Source organism: Melozone crissalis, unplaced genomic scaffold (assembly GCF_028551555.1).
Source record: "Melozone crissalis strain CALT ecotype California unplaced genomic scaffold, PUWL_Pcris_2 ptg000081l_1, whole genome shotgun sequence".
Lineage (NCBI taxonomy): Eukaryota > Metazoa > Chordata > Aves > Passeriformes > Passerellidae > Melozone > Melozone crissalis.
In genome coordinates this window covers 8,453,885-8,471,824 of record NW_026535858.1, presented here as the reverse complement: position 1 = coordinate 8,471,824, position 17,940 = coordinate 8,453,885, and the positions used below count along the sequence as shown (strand labels likewise).

General features: G+C 39.6%; 1 protein-coding gene across 1 annotated transcript in view; it reads left to right on the top strand.

The window, feature by feature from the left end:
• Positions 1 to 17,940, top strand: part of CNIH3 (cornichon family AMPA receptor auxiliary protein 3) — a 44,911-nt gene that overhangs the window by 11,719 nt on the left and 15,252 nt on the right. Inside the window, exons 2-3 of the mRNA XM_054290425.1 lie at positions 10,192 to 10,260; positions 12,842 to 12,889. Of these exons, the coding sequence (XP_054146400.1) occupies positions 10,192 to 10,260; positions 12,842 to 12,889 (117 nt within the window). The remainder of the gene's footprint in view (positions 1 to 10,191; positions 10,261 to 12,841; positions 12,890 to 17,940) is intronic.

Below are 17,940 nucleotides of genomic sequence, written 5' to 3'. Positions count from 1 at the left end.
GATTATTTGTAATTTTGAGGAAAACCAAGGGCAGAAGAATAAACTCTCTCACCTCCATAGGCAGGCAGTTATCTTGCTTCCATACAGAATAAACCAGCTATTGGTCCACTGTAACCAGGCCACCTTTCCTGCTCCCTTGTGCACCTGGCCAGCCTCTTGTACAGGTGTTTCACCAAGTCATCTCATGTGGAAAAAAGTGGATAGTGAAGAATTTGGCCTATGCAAGTAGCAGATGTACAAATCTGTAGTGATGCATCTGTGATATAGGGGCTGTGAGAAAGACATCGGAGTTGTTTGATTTCTAACTGTGTTTTCTTAGTTGATAAGGAGTTTAGTATAGAGAGAAGCAAAGGCAAAGCAGTGCTGTCTCGTGTGCTGAAAGCAGAGTTCTGCAGCCTCTCCTGGACATGGACAGAAAATCATATTGCTTTCATCTCCCTCTGCTTGTTTGGGGGATCTACAAACCAATTCATCTACACTAGATGTTCCCTGAATCACAGATCTGAGTTTGACACCTCAGCTGTGAAGCTTGGATCCAAACTCCCATCATTTCCTCTTGGCCCATTGAAGACATCAAGACTAGGGGTGAAGTCTTGGTTTAAATTTATACATATGCTTGTTCAGTGTATCTGCAGCTGTGGTCCTTGTTTACATCCTTTCCAGGACAGAAGAAAAAGCTGGTGCAAGAATCTGTAGGACTTTGTTACGATGACTTTTGCTTTGATCAAGGCACTGGAGCATCTCCTTCTGAGGGAAGGCTGAGGGAGCTGGGCCTGTTCAGTCTCAAGAAGGGACAACACACTGGGGACCTCATCAAATGTCTGTCAGTGTCTGAGGGAGGGTGCCAAGAGGACAGAGCCTGGCTGTGCTCAGTGGTGCCAGTCAACAGGACAAGTGGCAATGGGCAGAAGCTGATGCACAGGAGGTTCAGCCAGACTGTGAGGAAGAACTCTCCTGTGCAGTGACCAAGCACTGGAACAGAATGGCCAGAGGAGGTGTGGAGTGTCCCTCACTGGAGATATTCCAGAGCCATGGACACAATCCTGTGCTGTGTGCTCTGGGATGACCCTGCTTGAGCAGAGAGGTTGGACTCACTGTGGTCCCTTCCAACCTGACCCATTCTGTGATGCTGTGACACCTTTTCTTGGTTTGCTGAATGTGTGGCTGTGGCTGGGAATCCTTGTTGTAGCAGGTTGTTTGCTTTTCAAGTCCTGACCATCACATCAAGTTAATACCTAACTAAGAAGTGACAGCATTCCCAGTAATGACATGTCAGTTTGATGTCACTGGTGCTCTGTGAAAAACTGATCTTGGGGTTTTGGTGCTGAACTGAAGAGATCAGAAGCAGTTAGAGACTGAAATGTTTAAAAGGTTTTGATCTTGTTATCTAAATTGAAAAACCTGTTTGTTTTATAAGGAATCCACATTAAGTACCCCAGTGCATGTAGGAGGAGGAGACCATATGCATGAAGAGAATATTGGCAGCATGCTTGTGTCAAAAGCAAAAGGAGTGTGGAAGACTCTGTTCCCTATTGCTGCAGAGATTCCACCTGTATTTCCCCTAGCCTACAATGATGCACAGATATTGTGCCTTTGGGGCTGGTGGGAAACACTGTCAAATGCTCTGAAAGATTTTATTGGAAAAAAGAGAAGAGCACACATACAAGAGCTTGGGAATGCCAACCATACCTGCTGCCTTTGGTTCAGACCCTGACATTAACTCACCACTGACCCATGGAGTCTTCAGCCAGCTGAGGTAGAAGAATAGTTTCTACCACTCTGAATGTAATTAAATGGAAGCATTGCATCTCTATGTCCAAGAAAGCTTCCCTTATGTTCAGAACAACGTGGTGTATTCACCAGTTTAGGTGCTAATTGAAAATGTGGGGTTTTTTTCCTTCTTATTGGTGTCCCACTGAGGGGTGAGTTGTGGAGTGTGTTTGATTCACAGAACACTGCTGCTTTCTGAACGGGTTCCCTGTGGTGAATGCAGTAAAGTAAGGTGAAAAAAAAAAAAAAAAGGGAAAAAAAGAAGAATCATGACAACAAAATGATGAAATCCTTTGAGAGGGAAAGAAGGATGGCAGTCTGGACACACCTTAAAAATTCCTCCTCTGCTTGAGGTCTGTTTGGAAATGTGTTCTAGCTGCAGGGAGCAAAACTATTAACCTATTTAGAAGCAGGCTCTGTACAGCTATATTAGCATCATCCCTCCTGCACAGCTTGCTGCTTGTCTTCCTTCTCTGAACAAAATGCACTTTATATGTGCACAGCTGAATTTTGTCTGGCTGCATTTCAGCTGCTGTAGACTGGAAGACAGCGAGTGGGTATAAAGCTGTGATAAAAGCCCAGGTCATCTCTGTCTGTGGTGAATCAGTGGGACATTTGTCTCTGCTGCAAGAGGGGGTTGACATCTCACTTTCAGGATGACTGGGGAAGATATTTCAGTATCTGTGGTGAGTGAGTGAAATCTGTGACCAGAGTCCTGTTGTTAGCCAGTAAAAACTGTTTCACCTTGCAGTTAAATGAAATTATTTTTAAAAGCTCATTTTATACGAGTTGTAGAAATCTGTCAATAGATGCTTGTCAAATCATCCTTCTGGAAACATTGTGTGCACAACAGAATTTTGCAGTTGCTGAGGGTTTTTAGTGGTTTTGCCAAAATTATTAACATGAATTCTTTACGTTCAGGAATCAGGTTGCTTTTCCAAACTGTGATCTGTAGTGTTGCAATAACAACTGGTACCATGGACGCAGTAACTTTCCAATCAAGGCACTCACAACTTGGTACAGTGTGGTTGTATTCCTGAAAATAAATGTCTGTATTTTTTCCCAATGTGGATGGAGTTTTTCATGCTTGTGCCAATAGGTTTGGACTGCTTTGAGTGACTGCCAAACAGTTATTCTTAATTCTTAGTGGTTTCCCCTGCACCTCACTGCAGGTTTGGAGATCTGATTTTGTGTAGCTGATGCAGTAATATTGCTTTTGTCCATCTGTATAGAGTTGGGTTGTTTTTTATTTTGCTACTTTTTCACCTGCACAGTTTTTATCTATGCAGGGAAAAACAGAGGTGTAAATATAGCAGTGCTGGCTGGCATGTTTGTGCACACATGCTCTCAGCAAAAGAGTCCTCCTCTGTGCATTTTCATCAGTATTTACAATTATACCTCTGTATTTCCACTGGTAGGTAGGAAATAATTTTGAGTCATGTTTACAGACTGAAGATTATGCATTTTTAAATTTGAATACTGGACTTTCTATTGGAAAAGCCTTATGATCTGGCTTAAATACTGGAGAAATTACACTAAGATTTTCATTACTTTAATCAGCTTAAGCTTCCAGTTAGACCCTAAAAAGTTTAAATCATGTTGTCCTAAATGCAGCATCTTTTACAGAAAAAGAACTTGAGGAAAGGGATATAGACTGGGTGCTCAGGTGTTTGTACAGCCCTGAATAGAGCCACATTTTGGATTTCTGTGTGGAGGGTTGTTTGATGGTGGCAGCATGTGAAGTTCAAGCTAACTAGAGCAAAGAAATGCCATACAGTTGTTAGTGTGAAATCTGACAAATAGAACAATTTTCTACCCTTGAATGACTTAAAACCATTTGCAATCTTAATCCAAAAAGGCTGTGCTTAAAGCAGTGTTCTGCTCTAGAGATGAACAACAGCACAATAATCAGGCAGAAGGGCATGGTTTCACTTCTCATGTTATTAGTGTACTGACAGTTTTCTCTCTTTCCCTAAACTTTATATGGTGCAAAATCCAGAGGCTTTGGTTCTTCTGCCACTGATTCTGTAAATAATTTAATTTCTTTGAGCTTTATTTTTTCCCTTGTATAAAAAATGGAAATTATATTTTCCTTTGTTAAGACCTTCATTGCCTTGGAGGCAGATCTATAACTGCAAAACATTGTTAATTATTATTGTTTACTTTTATTAATATGTGGTGAATTAATTACTCAGAAAATGAAAGAGAAGAGAAGAAAAGAATACTTTCCATCTCACTTTTTTCTTTGCCCCTGATTTGGCTCTATTGCTAAGGTTCTCATCAACACCAGCATTCAGATCCGCTGGTCTGGGAAGCTACTGTGTGGCACAGAGAGGTATGATGAAAACCAAGACTGGAGACTTCTTTCCCTTTTTAATAGGAGATGCTTAACAAGTGGATATAGACAGGAAATACAACATGATAAAAAGCATAAAATTCACTGGAATTTGGGGCAGGTCGCCTCTCTGTGACGGTGTTCACAGGGGTCTCAGGTTGAGGTGAGAGATGAGGATTTGACTCCATGTTTCAGAAGGCTGATTTCTTATTTTATCATATAAATTACATTAAAACTATACTAAAAGAATAGAAGAAAGGATTTCATCAGAAGGCCAGCTAAGGATAGAATAGGAAGGAATGATAACAAAGGCTCTGTTTCAGACTCTCTGTCCGAGCCAGCTGGGCTGTGATTGGACATTAATTACAAATATCCAACATGGGCCAATCACAGATGCACCTGTTGCATTCCACAGCAGCAGATAATCAATGTTTACATTTTGTTCCTGAGGCCTCTCAGCTACTCATGAGGAAAAGTCCTAAGGAAAGGATTTTTGATAAAATCTGTCTGCGACACCCCTCCATTCATACAATTTTGAAATATCTTTCATGCTTGGTAACATTAAGCAGATCAATTCAACCAGAGAGCAAAGAGGGACGAATAACACCTCATAGATAAATTTCTTGTTCAGGTTCATTTCATATCATGGTAAGAATTGGGTAGAAAAAAAACCATTCTCTCAATCTGTCACTTTGCTGTTGTCCCTGTTCTCTGTAGCTCTTTATGGGCTCCCTCCCATCCAGGCAGTGACTTCCCTTCCCTTCCAGGTCCTTTTTCATTCCTCCCTCACTGACTCTTACCTGACTGACATTCTTTCAGATGCTGCTAATGCCCAACAAAATCCAGCCAAGTACCTCAGCCAATTTCCTCGTGATTCAAACACATTTTGCCAACACAGTTGAAATCTCTGTGCATCCATTGCTGGGCAGCCATGAAGTTGAGGAGCTCCTAATCCTGCCTCCCTTCTGTCCAAGTGCTGACCTGCAGTCAGCCTGGGTGCTGTGAAAGCTGCCTGGGAGAGTGCAGGGGAGACAAATTGTCTGGAAGAACCATTAAAGACAGTTCCTTCAATATGGGATGGTGGTGCATTGACAGAGTGGTGGCAAGGAAGCATATGTTAGGTGTTACTGTTCTGTTCTGTGGTTGGTGTGCTTGTCATCAAGTTCTGTTTTATCTTAACTTTCCTGAGATACCAGTAGGCAATAATATCCAACTTCTTTGCTGTCACTGCATTCACACCTACACCAACTTCACTGCCACCCTAAATCACCACATTCTCAATTAAAATATGTTTCTGTAAGAGCTCGGTGATTAAAAAAATTAAAGTATCTTCCCTAAAAATGAGATGTCATAGCTAATTTCTAACATCAAGTGAAATTTTCATTTTGGTGGGTACATAAGCATAAAAAGAAAGCAAAATTCATGTTTGGTCTTTTGTGAATACTTCCTTATTCAAAACTAGTATGGTCTCTCTGATAAGCAGAGAGAGTGCAGGCAATTAAAACAAAATTTATAAATATACTTGCAATTGAAACCTGTATTGTCATCACAATCTCATTGATGCATTATGTGTATAAAGTGGGGCAAACTCCTTGCTGGCTTGTACTGGGAGTTTTGAGATTTGCAGATGGTGTGAATCACCAGAGACTGCAAGCAGTATTTTTATAGAACTTCAGTTTTATTAGGTGGAAAACACACACAAGTACACTTCTCTCACCAGGAAAAACATGGCTAGGGCAGAGGCAGAACAAACTTCCTGCAGTGATTTGTAATGTGGATTCACAGGGAAAATTCCCCAAGACAGAAGGTAATGCAATATCCATTGTCCATTCAATCCTTGGCCTGTTTCTGCAGTAGTTATAAAAAATATTGCTAAACATGATGCACTTTTTCTTTTCCTCACAGGGCTTTGCAAGTCAACAGATAACTTGGTGGTTTGGGTTTTTTTTCCTTCAAGTTCCTAAATAAATGTCAGATGGTCCTTATTCTCTGTTTATGAAACTGTGTACAACATTCATGTTTACTAATGGAAATAAATCTCTCCATTTTGTGAGAACCAGTCTCTAGTTTTCATGTTTCCATTTGGAAACATGTTTCCAAGTTCTGTTCAGCTTTGTGACCAGGGGCTGGTCATTTTTCTTTGGAGCTGTGTGTTTATTGTGTGGCCTTTGCAGAGATTGGGTTGCTGATGTCCATGCAGGTGCATGATTTGTAGTCTTGATTGCCACCCTCCATCAAATTAGATTGGATAGCTGAAAGATAATGGATGCTTTATAAAATACATTCATTGACAGGGGTGAAACGATGTCATTTCTTATGGAGTGCCCTGCCTGGGATCTATTTCATTATCTCAAGATGAGATGAGATGAGCTGCTCAGCAGAGGATGCTGTGAGTGTGGCAGGTCCTGAGGTGAAACAGCCCCTGAGAGTGTCCAGGTGCTGTCCCAGAGCACTCAGCAGCTCTGCTCAGGGGATGGGTGGGAATCAGGATTATTGGATTTGTGGGGTGCCCCGTGGCAAGGGGGGATGATGAATCGGACTCCATGTTCTCAGAAGGCTAATTTATTATTTTATGATACTCTATTATATTAAAGAATACTAAAGAATACAGAAAGGATACTTACTGAATGCTGAAAGATAATAATGAAAACTCATGACTCTTTCCAGAGTCCTGACACAGCTTGGCCCTGATTGGCCAAAGAGTCAAAACAACTCACAGAAAACCAATGAAACAATCACCTGTTGGTAAAGAATCTCCAAACACATTCCAAAGCAGCAAAACACAGGAGAAACAAATCAGATAATTACTGTTTTCCTTTTCTCTGAGGCTTCTCAGCTTCCCAGGAGCAAAATCCTGGGCAAAGGGATTTTTCAGAGAATGTGACAGTGACACAGGATGAGCTGCATGCAGCTCAGAAGGGAGCAGGCACAAGGTTGTTCCTCTGGCTGTGGTCAGAGCACTGCAGCTCCCCTGGGAGCACTGTGAATACTTCATGGAGATAAGTTCTTGGTTATTTGGGGTTTGCATGGGAAAATGGCAGCTCCAGCCACTCAATGCCCCAGGCCATTAAACTGCCACAGAATGAGAGTTATAATTGAAAGAGGAAGATGTTTCCTAATTAATTATGCAAAACCTGCTGCAGCACAGCCCAGCTGTATTTTCAGTAATATAATATAATTTGTTGCACAATTACTCAGTGTGTTGTGAGCAACTGCTAATCTTAAGAAACTCCAGTTATACTCAGTTGTGGTTTTAGATTTAGGACAAACCACATTGTTAGATCTAAAAGCAATGAAAAATCCCCAACACACCCCACTCCCAACAACAAAACAGAAGAAAAACATGCTCCCAAAATGCTTTGGGAGTTTCTTTATATTCCTCTAATTCTGAACCTGCCTATGCTTTATCATTTTTCACTGTAACTGAGAAATAGGAAACAGGAATGTGGTTTTTCATAAATTAAAATAGGTATTTTCATGTCATCACTAGACTTCTATTTCTGGAGATTTAACAAAATATAAAAATATTATGGAACATTTTTAAAAAAATAAATTGAGGAGGATTTATTTTTGTCAACCTCCTTCCAGAGAGACACTGAAACTTTCATTGAAGAAACTTTCCTCCAGTCATGTGTGCTTGAAACCAGACCTCAGTCTCTTTCAGGTTTAGCAGGAATGTCTCTTCACATTGTCATAACTTGCAGGCTCATCTCCAAAGGTTTGTCTGTGAGACTATTGCATTTACACTTACTGGTTCTGTGAAAACCATGTGCTAAAATACCTGTCAGATGTGTTTTATGTGTACTTACATATAATGCAAGCAGAACATAAATTATGTGCCAGCAAATAAAGAGTGAGGGTTTGGCTACAGAGCTGGGAATGTTGGTTGTGACTGTGTCCACAGGGGTCTCATGTTGAGGGAAGAGATGAGGATTTGACTTTATGTTTTAGAAGGCTTGATTTATTATTTTATGATATATATTACATTAAAACTCTACTAAAATAATAGAAGAAAGGATTTCATCAGAAGGCCAGCTAAGAATAAAATAATAAGGAACGATAACAAAAGCTTGTGTCTTGGACAGAGAGTCCTAGACAGCTGACTGTGACTGGGCATTAATTAAAAACAACTAACATGGGCTAAACAAAGATCTACCTGTTGCATTCCACAGTGGCAGATAATCATTGTTTGCATTTTGTTCTTGAGGCCTCTCAGCTTCTCAGGAGGAAAAATCCTAAGGAAAGGATTTTTCATAAAGCATGTCTGTGACAGTTGGGGAAGTTAAAAAAAAATGAGGAAAATAAAGAAAAATATAAGTAAACATAAATGTGCAGTATATTTGAGGCTAACCTCTTTTCCATCCTTCCTCCTTTCTGTCAGTGCTGGTGCTGATATCCAGCTGCAGAGACACCCAGTTCTATTGTGTCTGACTCACCTGTTCATGTGTAACCCTCTCAGCAGTTGCTTCAGCTGGAGGACATGAAGACCTGTCCAAGAAATATTAAATACAGAGGTGTCATGAGCCTTATTCTTCACAAATGTACTGCAAAACCCCTCACAGCTTCTCTCAGTTGTTCTTTACCATTGCAGATATAATTCCTAACTTGGAAAGATGCTGCATCCATAGGGAGAAATGCTTCACTTGTAATCACATTTTATAGTTCCCTCTGTGGTTTATTCTGCCACTTTGACTTGTCATAGTTGAATAAATTGGATTCTGTGGAGTGCTCTTGTAAAATGCCACACTTTGGATTTTTAAATGTGTTTCAGTGGGATGAATGCAGCATTAGGGCAGGATGTGGAGTGGTGCTGAAATTCATGGATTGTAGCTGTGGGTTTTATTCTCGAACCTCTCACCATATTATTGTGCTTCAAGAACAGGCCATTTTCAGGTTTTCTTCTCCTGCCTTGCATCTCTGTTAAATGAATGTGTTTTGGCTGTGCAGCAGGTCTGTGCTGACACCCAGTTTGTTCCTTTCTGAGCAGCCAGGCTGCAGGCACGCTGTTACACATCAAGGAATGGCTGTTGCACTCATCTGCTAATTACCAGACCTGCTGCCTTGTACTTCCATCATCTTTTATTAAGAACAGACATTTTAGGCTGTAAAGTGTCTGAAAAGGAGTCACTCTTTTAACATCTGTTTATGTGGTGCCTGTCAGGGAGCTTTCCTTCCTTGGGTGAAGCAAGATAAAAGCAGCAGAAAAGGTATTACTAGAATGCAAACACCAAGTTAAGAATGTGCTTTGAGATCTTTGAATGAAGTGTGCTGAGGATTATTACAGCTGTTTTCTTTCCAAGAAAAGACTCTTCCAAGAAAATGCTAGCTCTTCAATAGGTCTAACTCAAGATCTTCCAAGAAAATACTATCAAACACTATTATTTTTATAGACAAATTGTCTGCTTTTAAAAGCACCAGTGATTACTAGGATGTCTCAATCCATCTGTTAATGGAGGAAACCAAAGGACCTGAGCAAAAGGCATCTCTCCATTAATGAGGTCTGAAGTAAAGTTCTAAAACCTGCCAGAATTTAGGAAGGGCATGTTTGCTCTAGAGTGCTTTGCCTTTTGAGGAGTGTGCTTGTTAATGAATAGCAGCTTAATTGTGAAGCTGATACTAATTCAGAATTAATATCTGAGGTAGATTTATCAACTAATAAAACAGGCTGTTTATGTACTAAACCTGGAACATTATATCAGATGCATCTCTGTGTTTTAGGCAGCTAATGGCTTTTTTCCATCAAATATGGAGATGTATTCGTTTGTGAAGTAGTTTTCTGTCATGTGGAAATCTGAAAAAAGAAATCTTGCTGATTTGAAGGAAGAAATATGGAAAGTAGCAGCACTGAAAAGGCTATAGATATGATTTTGCAGAGTGACAGATTAATTAGTTCTAGGTGTCATACGTAGGAGTATCCCCCGTTTTGTTTTAACTACTTACTTCTAAAGGGAGTGTGTCACGGAAACTATTTTCCCATATTTTCCCTGGAAAGTGAGGAAGGCAGGCAATGCATCTGATTAGTCCCTTAAGGAAAACAAGTGTTTGAAGGAGCATTCATTACAGGACTTGAAAAAATTGTTTTTCAGATAATTGCCTTCGATGAGCTTCGGACAGACTTCAAGAGCCCCATCGACCAGTGCAACCCAGCCCATGCAGTGAGTACAGCCAGGGGCTGGGGCTGCTCCAGAAACAGGGGGCACCGAGCTCTTGGTGAAGGATGAGGGTGGGAATGAACTGGGAGTCTCTTGTGAAGTCAGCTGTGGTTTGGAAAATTGATTTATTGGGCCAGTCTGAGGAAGCCAGGTGGCAAATTTTATGTTAATGGCTTTCCTCTTTGCTGAAGGAGGCAGGAAAGTAATTTGGAAATTCAAAAGCTGAAGAATGTCATGTGATGCTAATGCTTTGTTTTTCACCTTTTCATTTTGTGGCACAAGTTTTCCTTTTTGAAACACTTTGCTTTCTCTGTGTTCGAGCATGGGATGGCCACTTTCTCCCCTACTGCCTGTATCAATGAGCCAAAAACTTGAAAGAATTTGTTAAGAGCTGAGTGCCTGGACCTCTCTGTCCCATGGCAGGCCTCTGGACTCTCCTGTGCTTTAGGAGTAAATGTCATTTTCTGCTGCATCTCCTATAGGAGAGCATTAAGTGCCTTGGATTGTAAACTCAGTTTTAACTAATGAACCAGAAAGGCAGCCTAGATTTAAGCATATCCAAATTCCTCTGCTAATTAAAGCTGTAATCTAGGGTGATGTGGCTGACTACAGCTGCATGTGCCAGTTTGTACCACCAGAGCTGAGAGCAGAGCTTGGCTCCCCATCAGCTCACTGGGAATGACAATGATTCTGTCAGGTGCTGAATTTGATCTCTACAGAGTATCAGGTTGTTGAATTGCCTACAACTGATAACCAGATGCAGTAGCCACTACTTTGCCATTTAACCTTGTTTCATAATTCAGCTCAGGACATGAATTGCTTAAACCACTGATGATTTTAAGCATAAACTTTATAATCCTAGAATATTTTTTTTACTGTTCACGAACATATAAGCAAAGAATGAGAAGAAAAGAAAGAAATTATATGAAGAAATCCTATAGAGGACATCAGTGGATATAATTTGGTTTTGTAATCTGATTTTCAATACACTTTATCTGTTTTTACTTCCTATCTGAGAACTACACACTGAATTTATATGTACCAAATTCTAGTAAATTGTTCACTTCCTAAAAGTTGAGATGCTCTATGGAGATAATCTCATTTTATTTTAAAATGGTAATGGAATTGGTCTCCACGATAAAAAAAATTAACAAGACTCCAAAAAGGGGCACATTATTTTTCTGGGGCCTATCAAGTTGCCACTGCCTCTATGGCTCTCAATGGCTTAAACCTGGGGACAGAAAAGGAAAAAATCTATTTATTTGGAGATTAGAATTAAATTTGCCACAACCTTGAGATATAAAACATTTGAAAAGCAAAAAGCTTAAGGAGAGTTGGCTTCTCACATTGTTATAATACATTACTTGTTTAAAAACATTCATTGTTTGGAATATTTTGCCATATCTAAATGAAAATACCAGGTAGTCTTCTGAGGACAGCAAACCCACTCTGCCTTTTGCAGAGTAACTAACATTAAGTAGAATCTTTCACAGTAACTCCAGTCAAGGGGCTATGCAGTGAAATTTGGTTTTGCTGGTGAGCTTCTCATTATGAGCCATTGAAAAGAAAGCCTGGCTTTGATTTGTCTTCTTTCTCTGAGTTGAGTTTTTAGAACATCTTTTGAATCACAATGCTTAATTACAGTGATTCTCAGTATTTCTGAATGCATCTGTTGTTTAAAGTGGCATTTCTAGGCCATTTTAATATTTTTCACTAATGTGTATTGTACTGTGAGTGAGGTGCCCCAATGAAGGAAGGAATGATGAATCTAACTCCATGTGCTCAGAAGGCTAATTAATTATTTTATGATACTCTGTTATATTAAAGAATACTAAACTATACTAAAGAATACAGAAAGGATACTTACAGAATGCTAAAGTGATAATAATGAAAACTTGTGACTCCTTCCAGAGTCCTGACACAGCTTGACACTGGTTGGCCATTGAGTCAAAACAATTCACATGAAACCAACGAAAAAACCACCTGTGGGTAAACAATCTCCAAACACATTCCAAAGGAGCAAAACACAAGAGAAGCAAATCAGATAAAATTGTTTTCCTTTTACTCTGAAGCTTCTCAGCTTCCCAGGAGGAAAATCCCAGGTGAAGGGATTTTGCAGAAAATATGGCAGTAACAAATGTGTTAAATTCTAGTATCACATGTTCAGGCACCATCTTAGTGATAGAGCAAGAGCTGCCATGCAAACTTCATTGTTTTTCCCACTCAGGTTTATCTTGAAGCCAGAGGTTGGGTGCCTGAAAATGCAAGACCAAGTCTCTGTGGTATCAACTGGCACAATTGGATAGAGTCACAAATGATGACTTAGAAGAGTTGCTGAAGGCTAACACAGGCTTGAATCCTCAGCTGATATTGTCACACACAGTAACAAATGAGAAATAACTTACTGGGACTTAGAAATGGGAAAATCATTGGGTTTGCAAAGAGTGGGTAAGAAGTGAGTGCTGTCAATCCAGATTAATAACATGTGCTGCTTCACTGCAGCCATTAATTAAAACATTGACCCCTTGTAATTGTGATATATTGTCTTCATTTGTGACACCAGCTAATCTCCTTCTCTTGACAGAGGGAGAGGCTGAGGAACATTGAGCGGATTTGCTTCCTCCTGCGAAAGGTGAGCATGAACCAGCCAAGGATTTGTGGAGTTTATGAGAATTAAAGCCATCCTGTGGCAATGTGCATTTATTTTCTCTTTGATCCTCACACTCTGTTGATGGAAAGCTGGATTCAACTGAGAAGTGAATGTCAGGATGACCTTGTAAGGACAGAGCAAGACAAATTGTAAAAGGTTGAAATAATAGAGGGTGTCTGGATAAAAACTGAACTTCAGAACATCAGCCCATTTATTTTGGAGTGAGCTTTTCCAAGATGGCAAGTCCTTTTACAGTTGCAGTTGAAGGTTCTTTTATAGTCCTATTAAACTGCTGTTACAGTTGTAGTACAGGCTTTAAAAATACCCTTTCTTTTTGAGCACTGGCTTAGTATTCGACATGCTGAACATTTTTATTAGTTACCTCTCTAATGTTCAAGGTTTCTGGTTGATGGAAAAGTTGGTAACAGTATGTATTTCAGCTTGACACAGGTAAGATGCTGAGTGCCTCAGCTTCTGAGACATTTGAAGGAGCTGATAGATTGTGGATTACTTATTTGTGGTTTCAAATATGATTTTAATAAGCAATCTTTGTTTCTCCTGACTGTGTCCCATTGAAGTAAAAATAATTACGGTTCCAAACTATTTTATTCTGTGTTCAAGTTTCTATACATTTTGTTCTGCAGAGTTATAACAAGGCCACCTAAATCCTACATTTTTCCTTAAAAAGGTCATCACTGCAGTGGGGACTGCTGAACACAACCTAATCAAGCTAAGACCTAAATTCAGATAGGGTTTTAACAAATATCATCCTCAGAGGTTTTGGGAAAGCCAGTGCTGGGGATTATCACTGTGGGCTGATCCAAAGGCACAACTGTGACTCCATGCAGAACCTATGGACTGCCTTCCTCTGCTCAATCAGAACCTGAATCCTGTCAGTCTGACACCCCTGTGAGCATGTGGTTGCTGGGAGCCACATCTGAATATTTCCTGAGCCTGGTTATGCCACTTGGGATACAAAAATAAGGGAAAATACTTATTACCAATAGCTTTCCCCTTTATCAAACAGGCAGGCAGCCAGTCTCAAGCTGTGCCCCAGTTTCTTGGACATAAAGCAACTGTTGAGTGGTAATGGTTTAATATATGTGAGCCCCATGGGAATGCCCTGCCTGCATCAATGTTTAATTTTTATTGCACATTGGCCTTGTTGTGAACGGCAAAATGGAGCGTTTTGGCTAATTGCAGACTCTGTATTCATAAGGGATTGGCTTGCTTCTGTTTCACTTAAATGGTTTGTTAATTCAGCCTCTTCTTCAAAGTTCTTTGGGGAGACATTTGTTTTAATTGAGAGATTATATGCAAGAAGAGGAGGGTGCAATAACTACAGAGATTTGTAGCCCTCAAATCTGACAACCGCTAAAAATAGCTGTGTTTTATGTAGCAGAGAGGAAAATTGAGGAAAAACAGTAAAGAACTGAGTGCCAGCTATATTGATACAGGAAAATAGCTGTTAGGATTCTTCCAGCAAGTACTAAATATATCCTTCAATATTGTGTGGCTTTAGGGTCTGTTTCTATTTTTATGAAACAACAGCATACCTGTTTTGAAGTCAGGAAATTCTTTTATAGGGCATTGGAAACAGTGGCATCTTGCTATTTTTGACATTAGAACTTAATGCTTAAGAGCTGATGTAAATTTGTTGTTTTAAAGAGGTTAGAGGTGGGCTATAAAAGTATGTTCAATTTCATTATTCACTGGTTTTAGAAGGTGTCCTTGGGAATTGTTAAATTGTTAAATATGTCATAGAATTCTGATTCCAGTGAGCAAAGACTTTTTTAAGGATGGTTTTTGGGTTTATATCCAAAACACTTGGAGAAGTTTATTGGGAAACTGTGACCAGGTGTGTGATATTTCACCAGGTATTATATATACTTATGTAACTTATTTACATTTTCCAAAATAGAATGGAGGATGCAACTGTTCTGCAGCCAGGCATTTTCTGATGTTTGGTTTGGGGAAAATGTTTCTCTATGATTAAAACAAGCAGGGTTTGTGTGAAGCAGGTATGTATGGTGCTGGCATGTAGACATGCAGGAACACATGGCTCCTTGTTTCTACAGTGCTGTAGGATGGAATAAACCTAAATTTTATGGTTACTGAAGATATTTTGGTGGGGCTGTTAAAATATGTTCAGTTACTGATGACAGCAATATTATTTAATTGTAATTGCAGTTGTATTTCAAGAAATCTAGCCAACAGATTGATTCCTCATTTTTTAATTCCTAATTGATACTTACGTTAACATTAAGGACAATTAGGAATTTCCTAGATTAAAATACAGTCAAATTCATTAATCAAGCACTGTAATATTATTACTTTACCTTGGAGGAAATTTAAATTAAATTTTGATTAGGTTATGCATCATAATTTTGGAATTAATTCAATAAATCCTCACTAAGGAGGAGAGTTGATTGAACTTCTTGCTCAGTGAACACATTTCAGATTTCAGTTTGCTTATGCCAGACACTGCTCAACAATTTAAGTAACTTTTCTCCAATTATCAGCATGTATTTGTTTTTAAAGCCCATTAAGCTAAAGTAAGAATGATTTTTGAACATCAGAACTGGAACTTAGTGGGGAGGGAGTTGAGGTTGATCAGACTTTTACTCATTTTTCTGAGTAAGAAAATACTGTAACAGAGCTCAGTCCTTTTTCTTGATTTTATTTGGTTTTTTGGCTTTTACAAATCCTCAAGGGATGACGGGAAGAGAGTAAATTCAGCAAGAATTCTAACCACAGGCAAGGTGACATTAATCTCAAAGATGTTCCAGATGAACTTGAACTGTCTTGAAGAATACAAACACAGAGACAAAAACCCCTGCAGGGACTGAGGTTTATTCAAACCCACTCAGCCAGTTCAGCACTCCAGTACCAGCAGTAGTATAGTAGATAGTGAATCAGGAGTTTAAATCAGGGTGTTTAAAACAAAACAAACCTAAAAACCTACTCCCCTAACATTTTTGAAACAAGTTTAAATGTTTTAGCTAGGTGGTTGGGCAGTGCCAGTGCTTGGTCTGGTCTTGTGCCTCTGTCACTGTGGTTTCCAGTGGAGCTGGATCTGCTGTGGTAATGGTGGAAATTCATTCTGTATTCAGTATTTCTGGTGTTTACAAGGTTCAATTCTGGTTTTTACCACTTTGCAAAAGTAAAATAAATGTCTATTTTAAATTTATATTTCATTTTATATGTCCTAATACCTGCGGTAGTTATGTTTTACTGTATTTACAGGCTTTGGTAAATAACCAAAACCCACAGGACCTCAAAGAGTTATTGTGTAATAGCCATTCTATTCACACTGAGACAGTGTAAATAAAATGTAAAACCTAGTGAGTGTAATACAGAATTCCAGACACACACTGTCTGTACAGTTTTGTTTCAGTACATTTCAACATTTATATATTCTGTATAAAAGGTTAACATTACTCACATGTGTGCAAGTAACAGCAATCCAGAGACATCCAGAGCAAATAGGAGCTTGAAGGGTTTTGGGTTAACACCACAGGTTCAGCTGTGGACAGAGCATTCTGAGGATGGAGATAAGGCTTGGTCCTGTGTCTGTGTCATGCCTGTTTGTCAGCAGTGAAGGCAGACTCCCAAAGTTTGGACAAAACCCCACAATATGTTCAGTGAAACATTACTGAGCTCCTTGGATCAGCTAATAGGGAAAGTTAGCTTTTAGGCTTTTCCTTAATAGCAGAAGAGGATTATTTGAGTACAGAGGTTCTTTTCCTTTATAGGTCTCTAAATATTATGTGAAATCAACCTTGTTAAAAAGCTCTATCTTTCCCTTTTTACCCTTATCCAGCTGCCTTTTTTATTTGTCCCATATTTTGGCTGGAGGAGACTGACCAATATGCAGTGGAGTAGTTGCCATATAAAATAATTTTTTTTTACTTGGACCTTGATAGGCTCCAGACCTTCACCTTGCAGTGGCTCCTAGCATTCCCTGCTTGCAGCAGCTCCAGTGGCCACTCTCCTTTGGGGAGTGTCAGGTGTCCCAGTAGCTCATTTCAATTACTGATCACATTCTTTTCTTCTTGATAAATTTGCTAGTTATTGCCAGGATCACTCTCTCTGTTGTTCTGCCTCATGGTCACTGGGAAGCCTGAGATAATGTGATGGATTTTAAGAGTGTGGGTATGGGTCTGTCTGTTGATTGCTTCATCATGCATTTAGGGATTTATGGGTGTGTAGCATTCTTTTACCCAGTCTGCAGGCTGATGGTCATTAGCAGAGCCCTTCTGTAAGCCTGTAGCATGGCTCATTAAAATGCTTAATGTGAGCTTATATAAGCAAATTTAGCAAATGTGATGCATAATCACAAGGAATTTTGAAAATGGCGTATAATCATCCATACTGCAAGAAAGAGTCACACTTTCTCCCTGGGGCTGAGAAATCTCCTCTGAGTGGAAACTCCAGCAGCAAGACAATTAGTTTGTTGTGAAACTGGGAATAGCAGCAATGGTTTTACCTTGGTGGTGCTGTCCATTTTTTACAACCTCAATAAATATGTTTTAATTCCTCATTAAGTTGGACTTAACAGAAAAAGAAAATGTTGCAGCATAGCCACACTTAGAGGGATGAGTCTGCAGGGTTAATATATCCCAGGTTTCCTCTTACCTGGTAGTGGACTTGTGTTTGAAGCTTAGGTGCTTGTGTTATCTAAGAGGAAAACAGAATTTTCAGTCTAATCATTAGGCATTTTTGGGCTGTGGAAATGGCAGCGATATTCTGCCTTACAGGAGAAAGAGGATGATGTTTCCAGAGTTCTGATAAACTGCTGCTCAAACAAAGATCACAAAAGGCAACAAAAAATGGCAGCGTGTGACATTTTTCCTGTTAGCAGCGATTGTTACAATGATGGAGCACATGAACTTTGTCCACTCTCATTAGAGACCACAGAGTTCATTATTGCTGCTGGCTTCTCTGTACATGTCATGTTTCTTGATGTATCTAATGCTCCCTCTTTTCACACCTCATCAATGTGAGGAAACTGCTGAGTTTTGAGTAATCTT